Source organism: Bufo gargarizans, chromosome 2 (assembly GCF_014858855.1).
Source record: "Bufo gargarizans isolate SCDJY-AF-19 chromosome 2, ASM1485885v1, whole genome shotgun sequence".
Classification (NCBI taxonomy): Eukaryota; Metazoa; Chordata; class Amphibia; order Anura; family Bufonidae; genus Bufo; species Bufo gargarizans.
In genome coordinates this window covers 502,319,548-502,338,790 of record NC_058081.1, presented here as the reverse complement: position 1 = coordinate 502,338,790, position 19,243 = coordinate 502,319,548, and the positions used below count along the sequence as shown (strand labels likewise).

At 41.7% G+C, this 19,243-nt stretch overlaps 1 protein-coding gene across 1 annotated transcript; it reads right to left on the bottom strand.

Annotated features, from left to right (window-relative positions):
• Positions 1-1,977: 1,977 nt before the first annotated feature.
• NIPAL4 (NIPA like domain containing 4) lies at positions 1,978-13,499 on the bottom strand. The gene is made up of 6 exons (XM_044277476.1): positions 13,466-13,499; positions 10,767-11,015; positions 4,705-4,761; positions 3,406-3,496; positions 3,127-3,287; positions 1,978-2,591 (listed from the first exon to the last, which is right to left on the bottom strand). The coding sequence occupies exons 1-6, from the start codon at positions 13,497-13,499 to the stop codon at positions 1,978-1,980; spliced, it is 1,206 nt and encodes a 401-aa protein (XP_044133411.1).
• Between the last annotated feature and the right edge of the window lie 5,744 nt (positions 13,500-19,243).

Genomic DNA, 19,243 nt, shown 5'->3' with positions numbered 1-19,243 from the left:
GTTGAAAAATAAATGATGGTCCAACTAAACGCAAACCGGATGGAATAGCATGCCGCTGCAAGATGCTGTGGTAGCCATGCTGGTTAAGTATGCCTTCAATCTTGAATAAATCCCCAACAGTGTCACCAGCAAAGCACCATCACACCTCCTCCTCCATGCTTCACAGTGGGAACCAGGCATGTAGATTCCATTCGTTCACCTTTTCTCCGTCGCACAAAGACATGGTGGTTGGAACCAAAGATCTCAAATTTGGACTCATCAGACCAAAGCACAGATTTCCACTGGTCTAATGTCTATTCCTTGTGTTCTTTAGCCCAAACAAGTCTCTTCTGCTTGTTGCCTGTCCTTAGCAGTGGTTTCCTAGCAGATATTCTACCATGAAGGCCTAATTCACACAGTCTCCTCTTAACAGTTGTTCTAGAGATGTGTCTGCTGCTAGAACTCTGTGTGGCATTGACCTGGTCTCTAATCTGAGCTGCTGTTAACCTGCGATTTCTGAGGCTGGTGACTCGGATGAACTTATCCTCCGCAGCAGAGGTGACTCTTGGTCTTCCTTTCCTGGGGCGGTCCGCATGTGAGCCAGTTTCTTTGTAGCGCTTAATGGCTTTTGTGACTGCACTTGGGGACACTTTCAAAGTTTTCCCAATTTTTCGGACTGACTGACCTTAATTTCTTAAAGTAATGATAGCCACTCGTTTTTCTTTACTTAGAATTATGGCAAGAAAAAAAGTAGCTAACTGTCTATTCAGTAGGACTATCAGCTGTGTATCCACCTGACTTCTCCACAACGCAACTGATGGTCCCAACCCCATTTATAAGGCAAGAAATCCCACTTATTAAACCTGACAAGGCACACCTGTGAAGTAAACCATTTCAGGTGACTACCTCTTGAAGCTCATCAAGAGAATGCCAAGAGTGTGCAGTAATCAAAGCAAAAGGTGGCTACTTTGAAGAACCTAGAATATGACATATTTTCAGTTGTTTCACACTTTTTTGTTATGTATATAATTCCATATGTGTTAATTCATAGTTTTGATGCCTTCAGTGTGAATCTACAATTTTCAGTCATGAAAATAAAGAAAACTCTTTGAATGAGAAGGTGTGTCCAAACTTTTGGTCTGTACTGTACATACACACACCATGGACATCGCCGTGTGTAAAAACGATATAACCGTAGTGATCCCACATGGCGAATGGTGTAACGGATAAAAAATAAAAGTGCCAATTAACTATTTTTTGGCACTTTAATTTCCCCCCTCAAAAATGTTATAAAAAGTCACGTACATTTCAACTACAAGAAATTTATAGTAGGTCAGAATATGGTGATGGGGGGGGGGGGGGGGGAAAAATAATTATGACTCTGGGAATGCAGGGAGTGAAAAATGAAAATACAAAAAAATTGCCTGGTCCTCTAAGGGTTAAATTCTCAGAACCTGTATAATTTGCAAAACTCAATGGGAAACTTTCTACTCCAATAGTAAAAACACATTGTCTACCACATTTATTTGTGAATTCATTTTATAACTTATTAAAATCAGTTAAAAGACAGGGTGTAACGAGAGAAAAAAAAATTATACTAAAATATGTACAAAATTGATAACATTATAGAGTTCTGGCCTCATTTGAGGCATACATCTCTACAGAGAAGAGGTCATCTTGTACAACAAATATTTAGCAAATTCTACATGTACAAAAAAAAAAAACATATATATAAAAAATTTGTTGGACATCATTGTGACAGATAACAACCCATATACATTGTCATATCACTCAGCAGCATTGTCCAAGTATAACCAAGGAAGGGTATGGAATATGGTGTTCAGGAAGGGGCCCAATTTCAAGTCTTATGAGGTTGCCTAACAGGAATGATCTTCTTGACATAAGAAGGTATCACAGTTCAACTGAAGAATCACTTCCACAGAGTTTGATAAGAGCATCAAGTCAACTTTTCGAAACCTATACAATGGAATGTGTTCTTTAGGTGTATATAACAAACACTTTGGGAATGCTACCAGTGTGTTGCGTCTCCATGTTGTCTACCAAGGTTATCTGGTCGTCTTTTTTTGTTGGTTGCTTGGTAGAATCGGGAGCTATACAATGTAGTTGCTGCTGTAGACTTTTAAGACTTATGTCCAGATTATTGAAAGCATGGAGCATGAAGACACCTAGGATGATAATTAGGAATCCACAAACTGCCCCTACTCCATCAAATGGAGACATAGACACCCATTCCTTAAACAGGATGAGAGACGTAGCGATAACCACAGTGGTGAACAAGACATAGTAGATTGGAAAGACTAAGGAAGTATTAAACACGTCCAATGATTTGTTGAGATAGTTAACTTGTGTAACCACGGAAATGATCAGAATGGGGATAAGAATCCATGGAAGAGGATATTGGACAACTTGTAGACCTGTGAAAAGACCCTTCACAGCGATGCCCAACCCTTTCACAGAAGACACTGAGAAGGCACCCAAGAGAGAACATATTGCCAAGTAGACAAGAATGTTTGTGTGGCCATAACGAGGAGAGAGAATGAAGATCAGGACCAAGCAGCAGATGAACAGCACAGTGATATAGACGATGAAACCTGTATTGGGTAAAGCAAGACAGAAGTTACCTTAGTGTAATCAAATGTAATAAGAATTTACAAAGATCTGTATAGTCAAAATACTCCCTTAGTAACACTTTCTAATACAGTAATGACAAACATGATTACTTGGGTTGAAAAGTTTAGTCATTCACAGACCCAACTTTTTAACCAGTCAAGCAAACCCCTGCAGGTAAGAGCAATAATATTGCTCCTACACAAGCAGAAAAAAAATTAAGTGTGCAGGTCTTGTGGTGCTTGGAATAAAGAGGGTGTTAAAAAAAAAAAAAAAAAAACAAAAAAAAACACAAACACACACCAAAACAAGCCACAAGGGTATTCCAACTAGACTCAAGTTATAGCAAGGAGAAAAGGGTGAAAGGCCTCAAGTCATCCACCATCCTCCTCAGGATATCTGCATGTCCAGTGTATCTCCATCAGCATGCCTCCCTATCTTTTGGTTCGGCACAGGAGCTCCATTTCTGATCTATTTAATTTTCAATTTCCATTATGTCCTTCTCGATGCACCCCATACCTGGGTCTTTAAGCTTTGAGGACATCTCTTCTAAAGTAGTCACTTCTTGTTCTTCTGGGGAGTGTATTGCCAGAACGGTGCTTCCCAAAACACTGAGTGCACACCCCAATTTTCCCAAGAGGTTCAGCCTTTCACCTAACAGATAGGAGGACATCACGGCACTACAGAACAAAAACAAAAACGTTTTGGTAGACAGCAGAGAAAATGTAGGTTTCCAATGTATAAACTTGCTAAGCTTACCCAATCGAAATGAGCAGTACTTGTGATTATGAGCATTACCTTATCAGTACACTGAGAGCCCCAAGTGGTGTCACAATGGTGGCTGGGGCAAAAGCATATGCAACAAAGTTGGCAGCTTCTCCTCCTCCCACTATGAAAAAAAATAAAAAAATAAAATAAAAAATTGGAGGCATATTATTCAATTACATAAAGTTAACACATTCCCCGCTATAATGCAGCTTATAACTACCAGGGACCCAGGGTTACCAGATCTTTGAGTGAGAGAAACCCATGCATTAAAAATGGCCTTGCATAAAGAAGTTATGCTTTATGTACATATTAGGTGCACACATCCCATCAATTACTAACCAAGTATTTTCGGAACTTTTTTTATTTTATTTATTAATTCCATTAGACTCCAAATACTTGGAATCGGGGGAGCTATTTTAAAAAGGTGTCACAAGAGAAAAGCAACATAAGGCTTGTTTCACATTTGTGTTAAGCAGATCCGGCACACTTTTACGGCCAGGAACAGCCTGCTGGATCCGTAAATACCGGGCACTACCAAGATACAGTCCGGCCCCATTCACTATAATGGGGACCAGCGGAGATCCAGCCGCAACCCGGTAAATATGCAGAGGAGCAGCCAAATACCGCTGTACACAGCAGCTTTTATCAAGCTGCTTCTTGGTATATTTACCAGGCAGCGGCCAAATCTCCACTAGTCCTAGTTATAGTGAATGGGGACAGACGGTATCTTGGCAGCACACGATATTTATGGACCTGCTTACCGCAAACGTGAAACAGGCCTTAGGTTGGGGCTACACTGATCTTGCCCGTGACATCAGTCAACTGATCAAAGATTGCTGTGTAGCAGTGCAGCCATTGAACTGAATAGGGGTTATGTATTAAAGTTGCTGTGCCCGCAGAAATCGTACAAAAAATCCATTCTGAGATCACAGCCGGAGCACCAACATTCAGTTCAATGGCTGCTCTGCTACAAAGTGATCTGTGGTCATGTGCCGAGCGTTGCAGGAAAGACCACCGCGGTTGCAGGACAGACCACCGTGTAGTCCCAGCTGTACACAGTTCCCAGTGAAATCAGTGGGCCATTGTTGCAATGCACTAATATGGCAGGTAATCTGGATTACATTTCAAAGGGCGAAATCCACATCATAAAGTGACATGCTGTGGGTTTAAAATCCAGAGCGCCAGTCAATTTACATTGCAGATTTTGTTTGCAGCATATGGGTGAGATTTTATAAAATCTCATCCACTTTGCTGCTACTGTAACACAGGGAACTTATTCAGAGTTCCACAAAAAGGTATGTGAAAGTGGGTTTCCCCCTTTAAGCTTACTTGTAAGAAGTCCAGCCCACCACAACCAGTCTTTCAAATAGCCATGCCCACCAGCACCTGGAATAAAGACAAAAGCATGATTTAAAAAAAGGTTAAACATTGCCCTGTTTCAGTGACTCTAGCCCAATGGTAGAAGCAAAAATATCCGATATATTACAATAGGTCACCAAAGTCATTAGTGTATAGCATAATATTCAGATTAGGGTCCATTCACACGTCCGTTTTTTTCTTTCCTGATCTGTTCCTTTTTACTGCGGAACAGATCAGGACCCATTCATTTTCAATGGGTCCTGGGGAAAAAAAAAAAAAAAAAAAAACAGACAGCACAATGTGTGCTGTCCGTTTCCGTTGTTCCGTTCCGCATGTCCGTTTAAATATAAAACATGTCCTATTCTTGTCTGCAAAATTCGGATCCTGGTACAATACAAAGTCAATGGATCCGCAAAAAACGGAAGACATTCAGATGTCATTCCGTATGTCATCCGTTTTATGCGGAATCCGTTTCTGGAAACACATACATTTTTATTTTTTTTTCAAAGAAATCAAAAACAACTTTATTTGATTATTGAACTTTATACATGTTTCCGTTTTTTGCGGATCCGCAAAAAACGGATGACATACGGAAACATTTTCAGGAACAACGGATCTGCAAAAAACGGACCGAAAATCGGGATATAGGAAAATACTGACGTGTGAATGTAGCCTTACTCGGTATAGCTGAAGTCCTGAGGAATACAATGGGGCAGACTGATGAAGACTGGAAAGCAGAACAAGACACCAGCCTCCAAATAAAATGTGGCACATTTTCGGGCAGTCCATGCACCAGAAATCCAAGTCTACTCTAGCTATAAGCTGGCATAGATTTGTAATATCATTTATGGCAGGTTTTAGCATAATGATAGTAAGGGCTCACGCAGACAACCGTTGTTGATCTGCAAAACACAGATACCAGCCGTGTGCATCCTGCATTTTGCAGAAATGAATGCCCGGCCTCTAATAAAACTATCCTATCCTTGTATGTAACGCGGATAAGAAAAATGACAAGTTCTATTTTTGTGTGGAACGGACATGCAGAAAGTGACAGCCATTTCTGTTTTCTGTGTGGCCCCATTTAAGGAGTTTTCAACCCCAAAAATGCTCCCCCAAATGCCCGGGCTCCTCACACAGATTGTACTTACCTCGCTCCCCAGTACCCATGCCGCTTCTGCTGCCCGCTGCTGCACGGATCAAAACATCCGGCAAGGGGGAGGGCAGCCAATAGCAGTCCGTGATGGGGTTGCTAGGGAGGCTCGTTCCCGTCGCGACCTGCTATTGGCTGCCCCCTGTCCCCGTACAAGTAAAATCTGTGTGAGGGGCATTTTTGGGGTTTGATAACCCCCTTTAAATTAATGGTTCCGCATACAGGCCACAAAAAAAAAATAAAATAAAAAATTTAATGGGACAGACTAAAAAAATAACTAAGCCCCACCCACTTTTCTTAATCCTTTTGAAAAGAGGTGAGGTGAAAACCCGCGAACTATGGTGTGTAACTTTATTACGCCACAATAGTTTAAAAAGGTTTGATAAATGTCCCCTAATTGAGTTGCATGCCCTCGATAGAAAAAACCCTATTATTTTTTGTTTTTCTGTGGAGTTAACTGGCACGGAATTAGTCTGTGCAAGTGATTTTTCACTAGGGCTAATTAGCCTATTACCCATTTATGAAATTAAAAGGTATATTTAACTGAGCATGTCTAATTATGTCCTCAATTTTTCCCTGAAAATATGCAAATGTGCCAGGTGGTGTCTGAAGAAATGGGTGGAGGGTTTTATAAATATAGCATTCACCATCATCATTCTTTTCCATACAGTTGCATAGTTCAGTAGGTTAGAATGAAAACCATAAAGCATCAGCAAACATACGTGCAGATGGACAAATCAAGGACCTTTTACTAAAGATGCACAGCACTAGGAGGCACCATTTAGAACACAAGGGAGAGGGGAGGGTCATTTATCAATGCTCCCTACGCCAGTTTTTGGCATAAGAAAGTCACACAGCCCCCCCCCCCCCCCAAACATAGGGGGGAAATCAGCGCCAGCACAATCCTAACATTTACACTAGTTTCCTGACGTAATTAACATAGAAATCTACTCAAGCTCCTGACTAGAATAGATTTCAATCTAGGCACAAGGACTGCAGGAGGACGTGCCTAATGTTCAATGAGACTTATGCCTAGTCATAAATTAAGAGCATCCTCCAGAAGCGCATGGGATATCAAAGACCACGTCTTTAATGAATGGCCCCCAAAGTCCTTCATCAAGCTCATCATTGCATTGTCTAAAGGGTCTTAGTCTCTACTGTCACGTACAGATATGCATTTAAGAAATATGAGAGACGGAACGGAGAACGACTGTAGGATCAGACTACAGAGGAGGTTTGTAGTCTGTTACCATGGAGACGAATAGGCCTGCATAGGAGTTTTAGATGCAAGCCTGTATAAGTTTTTTTTAAATCAAGACTATTGGCAAAGTTGCTTATTATTTAAATAGGTTGTCCCATTTCCGATATGGATGATCTATACTCAAATAGTAGATGATGGCAGCATATTCTTCTAGAAGTTTCTTTATTAGTGGTTAGTCCATGAAAATGTATAAAAAGGCTATAAAAGCTGCAACGTTGCGACTACGCAGTTGTCTTTGTCAAGCATAGTATGAAGTGGTCCCCCCATATCTTATATAGGGCATATAGTGACACCCACATTTTGGTAAACCAATCAAATTAAACAATTCATATTCACAATTACCTAGCTTGAAACCCTACCAATTGGAGATTAACAAACTGATTGCCATCACCACTCACCTATATATAGTGGTGGTACTGAGAGCAACGATCAATGGACACCTTACTTTATGCTCCATATCACAGCTTGAAGTTTTAGATCCTTCAATGCGCATGCACAAGAGTGCAAATCCCCTCCCTGCTCGTTCATAATCCCCTCGGCGCTTCATCACCTGGTAATCCCTAAGGCCTCTTTCTGGTCCGGCTTACTCAATCACCTGCGCTCAGCCGCGATCACCGTGCTCCTCCCCAGATCTTCCAGTCACGTGATCACATCACATGCACGTAGCCAGCAAGAGACAGCCTCCAATCTAAAAAAAGCATTGCATTACATAAGTTTACTGCGGACTCTAGCTTTTCGACTCAAGGGCAAACATTAGATAGACATCAACCCCCAATTTTAAAGTGCACACGTGTGTCTTATCACTGTAGATATTTTCAGCTATTGTACATCATCATATTGTGCCAATTTGTAAATCGCCCACTGTGTAAGACTGTACATATTAGGCATCCATTGCCACATGTTCTCCACCTGTGAACAAAAATAAAAATGGAATGTTCAATCCAAATGGCTGCAATGACTAATGTAAATATCCACTTCATCTTCCATATTGAGGACAGACTGGTGTACCAATAGACATTCGTGGGGAGGATCCTGTGCTGGTGGCGCTACATCGATGACACTTTTTTGATCTGGACAGGCACAATGGAGGAATTGAATGACTTCCATCGTCACCTGAACTACCAGGATTACAATTTCCTAAAACTGTATCAGAAAATGAATTACAATTTTTGGATGTAAAGGTCTATGTTGAAGATGGATTTATCAAAACAGATTTGCACCAAAAACACACAGATAAAAATAATCTGTTTGAATATAATAGCAATCATCCACGTAGGACGGTACAATGCCTCCCATGGAGTCAATTACTCAGGGTCAGGCGGGTGGTCTCCGATGAACAAAGGTTCGATTTAAAAACTGAAGAGATGTGTAAAAGATTCATGAACAGGGGTTATTCGAGATGTTTATTGCAAAGATCATGCAGTGAGATGAAGATTGATAGGAGTAGCGCATTACAATCAGCATCTTAAACTAACGAAACACGTAGAATCCCCTTTGTGTCGACATTTGGTAGCCACAGTGGAAAAATAGCTAGTATATTGAAAAAAAGTGGCACATTTTAGACAAAGGACTACCCTCAATACAAGAATTTGGGATACCTCCTTTGATGGCTTACAAGAACGAAATTTGAGAGATCGCCTGGTAAATGCGTATATAGGAGGCACACAGGTAAATAAGCAGAGATATCTTGCCCCACGCAAAAATGGCAACTTTTCCTGTTTGGGTTGTTGCAATTGTGGTAACATGATTAAAGGTGATACCTTTGTGCACCCCTATACAGGATGTAGATACAAGATTAGGGGATACTACACGCGTAGATCAAGGGAGGCGATCTGATTCAGTGCCCCTGTAGTATGATCTATATTGGGGAAACAATTCATAAACCCGATCAGAAAAGGTATGCTAGACAAACCAGTAGCTAAAACATTTTATTGAATGTGGCCACTCAAGTTATCAAGTGAGATTCAGGGTCATTGACTCTGTAGGATTTCTGATAGGGAAATGATACTTAAGAAGGGATTGAAATGGATATTTACATTTAAGTCACTGCAACCATTTGGATTGAACATTGAATTCAATGTAGGTGGTATAGAATAGAATGTCTTACATCAATATTGATTTTAGGCTATACAGTTAGTAGGTTGTTGTTTTTAACCTGGTTTTAATTTTTATAATTTTTTGTTCACAGGTGGAGAACATGCAGCACTGGATGCCTAATATGTACAGTTTTACACAGTGGGCGATTTACAAATTGGTACAATAGCGCAATATACCTACAGCGATAAGACACGTTTGCACTTTAAAATTGGGGGTTGATGTCTATCTAAGGTTTGCCCTTGCATCGATAAGTTAGAGTCTGCAGCGAAGTATAGTTGGAGTTTCCTAGGTAACGCGATGCTCTGTTAGATTGGAGGCTGTCTCTTGCTGGCTAGGTGCATATGATGTGATCACATGACTGGAGGATCTGGGGAGGAGCGTGGGGTAGGCGGCGATCGCGGCTGAGCGCAGGTGATGAGTAAGCCGGACCAGAAAGAAGCCTTAGGGATTACCAGGTAATAAAGCTCCGAGGTGATTATGAACGAGCAGGAAGGGGATTTGCACTCTTGTGCATGGGCATTGAAGGATCTAAAACGCCAAGCTGTGATATGAAGCATAAAGTAAGGTGTCCATTGATCGTTGCCCTCAGTACCACCACTATATATAGGTGAATGGTGATGGCAATCACAGTTTGCTGATCTCTGATTGGTAGCGTTTCAAGCTAGGTAATTGTGAATATGAATTGTTTAATTGGGTTGGTTTACCAAAATGTGGGTGTCACTATATGCCATATATAAGATATGAGGGGACCACTTCATACTATGTTTGACAAAGACAACTGCATAGTCGAAACATTGGAGCTTTTATAGCCTTTTTATACATTTTTCATGGACTAACCACTAATAAAGAAACTTTTGGAAGAATATGCTGCCGTCGTCTACTATTTGAATTTCTATGAATGGACTTCAGTGGATCGGGAGTCATAGACTGGCTGTTGCATGCCTTCCAATAAGGTACCGAAGTGCTGCTCTACAAGTTATTGATTATACTATACTCAGGACAAGTCATCAATATCAGATCGGCAGGGGTCTGACTCCTGACACAATCAGCTGTTTGAAGGCAACACACTGCTCCTGGAAGCGCTGAATTCCCTTTACAGTTTTACCTGCTCGCCCTCGACATTACAGCGCCGAGCAGGTGAAGCTACAAGTGCTCCATCCCATCAATTTGAATGGGAGGGAGTGTAACTATAACTGCTCCTTCCCATTCAAGTGAGTGAGCAGGTAAACAGTGAAGAGAATGTGGCGCTCAAAGGAGCACTGCGCTCTCTTCAAACAGCTGATTGAGGTGGTACAGGAGCAGCCCCCCACTGATCTGATATTAATGACCTACCTATCCTAAGGACATCAATATCAGAAACTGAACAACCCTTTAAGGAGTAATAAAATTATTGCAAACTGTGGCCATACCCTTTTAGCAGGTCACATTTCAACATCCATGCTGTTGCCGAAGGTCACATCTCTCTCTCTCTCATTCACTCCAAGTCCATCGGCCACAGGGCACACTGCACCCTAGTTTCCATACCTGCACGAGTATGTCCTTGCTCTGACAGATGAAGAAGACCTTTCTTTTTCAAGATTACACTGCTCCCAATGAGGATGCTGGAGAACACCGCCAGAGCCAGTCCAACAAGAAAATCATGGTTAGACTGTACTAAAGGAGACCCACTTGTATCAAGCGTCAGGTTCTGGTAAGTGGAGTCTGACAAGTTAACGTCCCTTAAAATCTGACAGGTCACCTGGCCTGAGGAGCAAGTTAGTGTGACCAATGTCCCTGTAGGAAAAAAGCATGAATTGTATTAGTATGTGGCAGCTGTAAAGATGTCACTAGAAGGTCTAGTGGTCCTTTAAATAAAAACAGCATTGCTTTAGGTCTGCACATTCTACCACATGTTCACAGTGGTTGAGGAATGCTCTTGGAGATTGGGGTCACTTAGAATCAGTCACCATGGGATTAGCAATGTTCTGGAACAATAAAGCTGTAAAACAGAACAAATACCTGACCATTTCCTGTCAGACATTAAAAGAGCTATAGTTTTCCATGGAGGTGGAGATTTGTAATAGGTTAAGAACCATGGTGTAAGGGGCCACAGATCATGTCTAGTCTTCACCCTTTCAAACATAGGTTTTGGTAGCATTTTTCTGTACTCTTAGTAAAAATGCCAGCTCCAGGTGTAAGCTGAAGGTCTACAGGAAATAATCACATTATGGCATCACACTGAAAACAACTGTAGCTGGATTCTGTGGGGCCACTAGGTGGGCTTTTTGGTGCAGGGTCCATACCAAAATGTTCCTGCAAAAGGCTTAGTGTGAACAAGGCCTATAGGAGAAAAATACCATGAAGAAAGTGCTAGTTGTAAGACATACACTGGTGGTCATTTATAAACAGCGCTATGTCTGTTTTTGGTGTAAAAAAGTCACAGGGGTCTTTTTTGAGGCATTTTAAATGCCTATGCAACAATGTTCTGTCGCCGTGTTTGACACTTGGAGTGTCTGAGGAGTGGTGGTGGCGTAGCAGGGGCCAGGACATCAGTCCCAACAGATTCACCAACATTTATACCTGGAAACAGGCGTAAATGTTGGCGAAGAACTACTCCAGTCAGTTAACTCCTGGTGCATGGACTGCCGGAGGTGCGCCTAATTTATGATGAGGAACAGTGATTAGTTATAAATTTCACACAAAGGGGAAATGAAGACTGACAAAAAAGTTGGTCTTTATAAACGACCCCCACTTTTTTTTTTTCTTCTTTTTTTTTTTTAAGTCTTTAATAAATGCAGCAAGAACTACAGATGGCAAAAAATTAAAAAAATAAAAAAAAAAGCTGAAGATTTAAAATATACTCACAGAGTGAAGGGATATAGTTTTGGCCTACAGTTGTCTCATGACAAGATACAATGGCCTCAGGATAGAATATTTTTTTTAACATACAATGGTCATTTCTGACCCATCAAGGCCAGTTCTCTGGTAACATAGCTGGATTCAGTTACTAGTTAGCAGCTATTCCTAACTGTTATATGAAAGGACTTGTTTTATCTCTTAGTTATCTGCCTATTTTTCTTAAATCTTCATTTTCTCTTATCTTGGATGACATTTTGGGGCTTTGGAACCAATTACTCAACATACAATGATCGTCCTGGAACCAATTAATATTGTAACTTGAGGGACCACTGTATATATTTTGTTTGGGCCAGGGATTAGAGAAATCACAGGAATCCATTAAACCACAAAAAAAAAAAAAAAAAAAAAAAAAAAAAAGGGAAGGGGGGGGGGGGGAGGGGAATTGCTCTGTAGCTAGCATATAGATGGTATCTCACACAGACGCATCCAGGCTCAGGTTACCAGTGGCAGTTATGGGAAACAGATTCCAAACATCTCCAGCAAAGGTGACCCACCCAACAACTTCTCCCTAACCAGAATGACTTCAGACCAATGCCCAGTCATTTACTGAAATATGTTGGGGAGTGGGAGCACTGTACTGCTTAACCCTAGATTTATAAGAATGTTAAAAAAAATTATAAAAAAAAACAAACCACAACTAACAAAAAAATTATATTATATATATATATAAAAAAAAAATGTCCTATGAGATCATGTCCAAATAATGACACTAGAGGTTTACACTGCAGAGTTATAGTGACTGTGCTATAAAGATTACAAATGTTGCACAGCCAGTGGCACCTTATTATAGCGGACATTAGTTGTGATGACCATGGTGTCACAGTCTTGGGTCACAACGCAACCACATTCACCATTCTTCGGCTGGGGCTGTGTGGCATCCTTGGCCACAACACCAATGATTGCTGTGTAGCAGTATCGCCATTTAACTGAAGGAGGATTGCATTGAGACTCGCAAGTTACCAAAATTCCAGAATTGTTATTCTGGGATCACTGTTGTAGCTAATGTTGCCATGTAGTCCCAGCCTTAGGTGCCTTAAAGTGCTATGGAACCCTAGCCTTAACCAGAGCCCTTGAAAACCTTTATATTCTATGGGGTAGATTTATTAAAACTGGTGTAAAGGAAAACTGGCTTAGTTGCCCATAGCAACCAATCGGATTCCACCTTTTATTTTCCAAAGGAGCTCTGAAAAATGAAAGGTGGAAGCTGATTGGTTGCTATGGGCAACTTAGCTGGTTTTCCTTTACACCGATTTTGATATAAGTATACAGACATGATAATGAGCTGCATATTGCTATGGAGGGCGAGGGTCTGTATCTGCACTTACCATTGGTACAGTTGCGGCTGGATGAAGCTGCCATGTAGTTATAGGTCAGGACACATGCCAGGTCCCACAAGCTCAGAGTCAGAATGTGACTACTTGGCTTCTTTCACCTGATAAGTGAGGTGGGCTGGTAATCAGGCTCTGGTGTCGCCTTCCCCTCCCCTTAAATAACTTGCACACACCTCCAGCAGTATTACTCCTTCCCTCTCAGTTTCATTGTTGTGTATTGCACAACTCTCCTACTGACAAATGGATCCACTGTGAAATTTGGGATAAAGGTCAGATGGCAATCTGTAAGTCTATGTACTTACACAAATCTCAGGTACAATCAGAAATACCCAGCCAGTGCCCAGAAAATGCCTGCTGTAATGTCAAGCCCTTGGGGTTTGCTTTACCACTGTAGCGTCTAGTGGTGTACATAGAGAAGCAAGGGCCCCACAACAAGGATCAAACCAGGCCCCCCACACAGGACAGAGGGGTTTCCGCGTAAACCCCTTTCAATGACCCTTGGGCCATTTTTTCCACGGGCCTCATTCACACCTCAGTGTTTTGGTCAGTAATTTTGAGCCAAAACCAGGTGCAGCTCTAAACACAGAACAGGTGCAGATCTTTCCCTTAGGGCTTGTTCACATGACCGTTGGTGTCCCGTTCCCGTATTGCGGACCGCATTTGCAGATCCGCAATACACAGGCACTGTTCAGTTGTCATTCCGCATTACAGATGCGGATCCATTAATTTCAATGGGTTTGCAAATCCAGAGATGCGGAACAGAAGCACGGAATAGAACACTACGGAAGCACTACTGAGTGCATTCTGGGGTTCTGTTCCGTGCCTCTGCACCGCAAAAGGATAGAACATGCTATATCTTTTTGCGGAACAGAGGAATCGTGGACCCATTCAAGTAAATAGGTCTGCGATCCCCATGCGCCTGCCCCACGGAAGGTGCCGTGCATTGCGATCCCTTATACCATATCTCTGTGGAGGCTCTAATCATGGTTTTGGCCCACAATCACTGATGGAAATCACTGACCTTTAGGCTACATGCACACGACCGCAAAAACTTTTTTTTTTTGCGGATCCATTGTAACAATGCCTAAAACGGACAAGAATAGGACATGCTTTATTTTTTTTTGTTGGCTACGGAACTGACATACTGATGCGGACAGCACACAGTGTGCTGTCCGCATACCTGGAGGATGTTCGGCTAAAAACACAAAAAACTCACAAATACACCATTTTGCGAATTTCATAATTCACTATAAACTTTAAACCATAAACTTTAAAGTAACATCTAGCCTCTTGACAAAAAGTTAAATTACTGGTGTGTAAAAGTCAGATAAAAAAATACACAAAACTCTATGTCTGAAATCAGGCATAAAAACACTAGAAATGAACGTGTGAGGGCGCCTTCGCACGCTGTGGATTTTGTTGCAGAAAATTCTGCGGCTGAAAATCAGTTACATTCACCTGAATGGGGCTTGCAGAAAATCATGTGCTTTCAGCCCCATGAACTGGTTTTCGTTGTGGAATTTTCTACAAAAAAACCCCCAGCAGTGTGTGAAGGCACCCTGAAGGAGCCAAAAGGGGGTGGTCTGCAGTGAAAGAATACTCTGCAAGATAATAAACCAGCTGCGGTTCTGAAAACACACAATGTGCTCATTTTGTTCCATGGACTAAATTCCGCTACATGTGATGGGGTTTTGAAAACCTCATCCACATGCGTTGAAGTAGAATTCACACAGCCGTATGTATTTTACGCTCTCCACAAAACGTGGAAAAAAAAAATACGGATGGCGTCCGTGTGATGTTTGTGTTGCCTCTGTGTTTTTTTTTTTTTTTATGGCCCCATTGTAGCAAAGTCCTTTTTCACACAAGCACATTTTCTGCACTGGTGCAGTACGTGACGTGAACGCATAGCACCCGCACTGAATCCTGACCCATTCATTTCAATGGGTGTGTGCACATGAGCATTGTTTTTCACACATCATTTCTGCGTTGCATGAGAATCGCAGCATGTTTAGACCATTTTCTACATTTAAAACAGGCATAGAAAATGATGAATGAGACGGGCCTGCCGGCCTGTCCACTTCTAGCCATGCCCCCAATTAACACCTGGCGTGAGCGGGGCGAAGTCGCAGATAGCGGCACAACGGCCATCTGCACCTGATATACTCCTAATTTAGGCATATTTCAGAATAATTAATGACCCCCTCTGTGTATATTTTGGCAAAGCATGTTTATAGTCCCCACCACAGTCACTGGCCCAAGAAGCAACCTGGAGAAGGGGGCAAATCCAAAATTTCCTCTGGGACCCATAGGACTCTAGTTGCGCTTTTGCTGGATAATTCCTACATTTTTGTTCCTCTGAACATGCACCCCTACTAATCTCTTTGTGCTCCATTAGTCTGTCTATGTTCAGACCAGTTCAGCGAGTATTTCAGGTGTCACTGCATGTCTATGAACTGAGGTCATTCTCAGGCTGAGAGGAAACACAGATGCAGTTCTCCTCCGGAGTAACCTTGATGATAGACTTGTGTACTCATTCACACCTATAATTCTTGGATGCCATGTATAATGTATCCTTATAACGGTATTCAGGAATAACTCAGATAGAGCAGCATGGTGGCTCAGTGGTTAGTGCCGGGTCCTGGGTTCAAATCTGACCAAGAACAACATCTGCATGGAGTTTGTATGTTCTCTGTGGGTTTTCTCCAGATACTCCGGTTTTCTCCCACACTCCAAAGACATACTGATAGGGAACCTAGATTGTGAGCTTCACTGGGGACTGCAAGTGATAATATTGGCTGTAAAATGCTGCGCAATATGTCATCGCTATATACCGTAAGTGACATAAATCATAACAAGAGAAAGAAGTGGACAGGGCAAAGAGTAGGGACTACTTAATGCATTAGAAAGCCTGGGTAATTTAGTGACAGAATTTTAGCTACTAAACCTGGCTGCTGTAACTTAGTTTCTAGACCCAAATACAACATAAAGGGTTATAGAGCATAACCTACAGCTACCTTACACTGGAGAAAAAGCTAAGGCTAAATAAGAAGTGGTTTCTAGCACAGCTACTTTTAGAGACGGTCAGCAGCATACACAGAGCAGGTTCTTTAGCAAAGTCTAGATAGGTTGTCCTCCTATTACATTCACTCTTGCCCCATATGCACAACGTACATAGCGTTGAACAGGTCACATAAGCAAAGTTTGAAATGAGGCCCCTCTACTGGTTAACACCAACACACCCCTAACTATCTGGTTTAGAAGAACATGGTGCTTGTGGGGCCCCATCTTCTTTCCAGCATCCATATATTATTTCCCTGAACCTTTGTTGCTTATGTTGTAAGACCTGTGGGAAAGAGAAACATTGACCATTAAATAAGGAATGCAGCCAACCCGGGCTGGACCTCCTGCTCACCAGGGATACATGAAGCAGCCACATTGGTCTGCCTCTACAGTATGTATAATCTTCACCATAGGCAACATAAGCCAGCAACCAATAATCGGTGTGGGCTGTTGTGTGCATGTTTATAGGAAGAAATTCCAGAAGACCTTCCTACTGCCATGTAATAGATATCAGAGCCTTTGGCACATGCTGGCAGATTCTATGTATCTGCAAGGATTTCCATGGAGATTGGTAGAAGGTTCTTAGAACTGAGGCCCTTGTTTTGGTTCCCATTTTCTTCACTCATCCTTACTTTATGGTTGTTGTGTCAGAAGACAACTAATTGTAGGAGTCCCTCAATGTGACAATAGCTCACAAGGAGTGCAAACAATGTACACAATGGAACCACTGACTATTTCGCTTATCTACTAAGTAATTTGCACACAAAAAGGGCTTGTGTACATAGAGAGGTGTCACTTTTCACACTCACATTGTGATATGAAGCAACCAGCCTAATTTCCCACCAGTACAATACCATGCATGTGAATGGGGCGTTAAAAAGATACAGTGAAATCTCAATGCATCTCTGCATGATCCACATGCTGCACATTTTATGTAATTTTCTTCTGTGTGTGCTCGTGGCCTAATGTACAATGCAGTCAGCAGTGTAATCCTAATACAGGGTAGTAGCACCCTCATCTGTATTAGGGTACTTTCCCACTAGCAGCAGAGGACTCCGGCAAGCAGTTCCGTCGCCAGAACTGCCTGCCGGATCAGGCAATCTGCATGCAAACGGACAGCATTTGTAGACGGATCCAGATCTGTCTCACAAATGCATTGCAAAAACGGATCTATCTCTCCGTTTCTATTTTTTTTTTTTCACATTTTTACCGGTCTGCGCATGTAGGTCGGATCCGGCATTCCGGTATTTTTAATGCCGGATCTGGCACTAATACATTTCAATGTAAATTAATGCCAGATCCGGAATTCCGGCAACTGATCCAGAATTTTGGACGGAGAGAATACCGCAGCATGGGAATGTGTCACAAAAAAGGTAATCTACCAGTTAAAACCAGATAGCAACACTTATCTCTTTTTTCTAATCTGATTTTACTTTCTGATTATAGTTTTTTTTTAATTCTCTATCCTGAACATGGTTATGGGAGCGGCCATCTTGCCTCACCAGTAAGAAAGAATTAAAAAAATTGCTTTAGGGCAGCCTCATGGGCCTTAGACACAATGGTCTGAAGGAGACAACATTGACTTATATGGGAGAGTTTTCTAGGCATGTCACTTTTCCTGTGACCTGTGCAGCGGTCATTGTACAAGGAAAGAGCAGATAAGCTGTGATATCACCTATTGTGAATGGTGGCTCCTGTCTTATCTATACACAGAGGTGATATCATTACAGGCAGGATTTAAATGATAGATAAGTAGGTAACTGCAGTAAAGTGATCTGTACAGACCAGGAAATGGTGCCTATTATGAGGCCTAGTGGTCATTTTGAAAACTTCAGGATTTTTTTTAAATATAGATATTGACACGGAAAATGAAAAATAAAATCCATCAATAATTCTTTAATAATGTTAAACTTAAAAATGTAATTTAAAGAATAGGTCATTTTCTGATGACGCATTCCCTTTAAGGTCCCCATACACATGATTATTGTTGGCTGGGGTCGGCTGACAATCTAAGGTGTATGTGGAGCTCCCAACAGATGATCCCACCAGAGTTGTGTGTCAATAGCTTTCTACTGATTTAAACATACACATTGTATGGGGGCAGCCAGGCCAGAAGAGACAGCTGTTTTGTGAAGACGTGTTGAAGGTGTATGGGCACCTTTTGGGGGTAAAGATCCGTTCTGGTCACACTCATACAATGGCCATCAAACAATGCATCTGAGGGTTCTTATCACTTCAATGGCCACATACTGAGAATACAAGCCTAATCTTCAGATATGTATACCTCTACATGAATGTGAAAAGAAACAGGATGTTTCCTGAGTTTCTGCTTTGTCTTCCAAACAGAGCAAGGTGTATTGCAGGTAGGAAACTGATCTCAAAAGAGAAGTGAGCTTTATATGCAAAACTGCAGCGGGTGGGTTCTGGATGGTGGCTCTATAGCAGGCATCCTCCAGCTGTTGCAAAACTACAACCCCCAGCATGCCCGAACAGCCTACAGGTATCAGCCTACAACAGGGCATTGTGGGAGTTGTAGTTTTACAACAGCTGGAGGGCCGCAGTTTGAGGATGCCTGCTCTATAGTTATGGAGATATCTTGCCAGACCAGTTTCTATGTCTGTGTGTTTGAAGATAGACATGATTTAATCTATTGTCTTCACTTTGTGTTTAGAATGGCTCTCATTTCACATAATCCACAATTGTTCTTAGGTG

Excerpts from the sequence above, each read along its gene's own strand:
- NIPAL4 (XM_044277476.1), bottom strand. The coding sequence starts at position 13,499 with ATGGCAGCTTCATCCAGCCGCAACTGTACCAATG. Across the intron at positions 3,497-4,704 it reads GTGGGCTGGACTTCTTACAA|TGGGAGGAGGAGAAGCTGCC; the intron begins GTAAGCTTAAAG and ends TTTTTTTCATAG. Across the intron at positions 2,592-3,126 it reads CTCAAAGCTTAAAGACCCAG|GTTTCATCGTCTATATCACT; the intron begins GTATGGGGTGCA and ends TACCCAATACAG.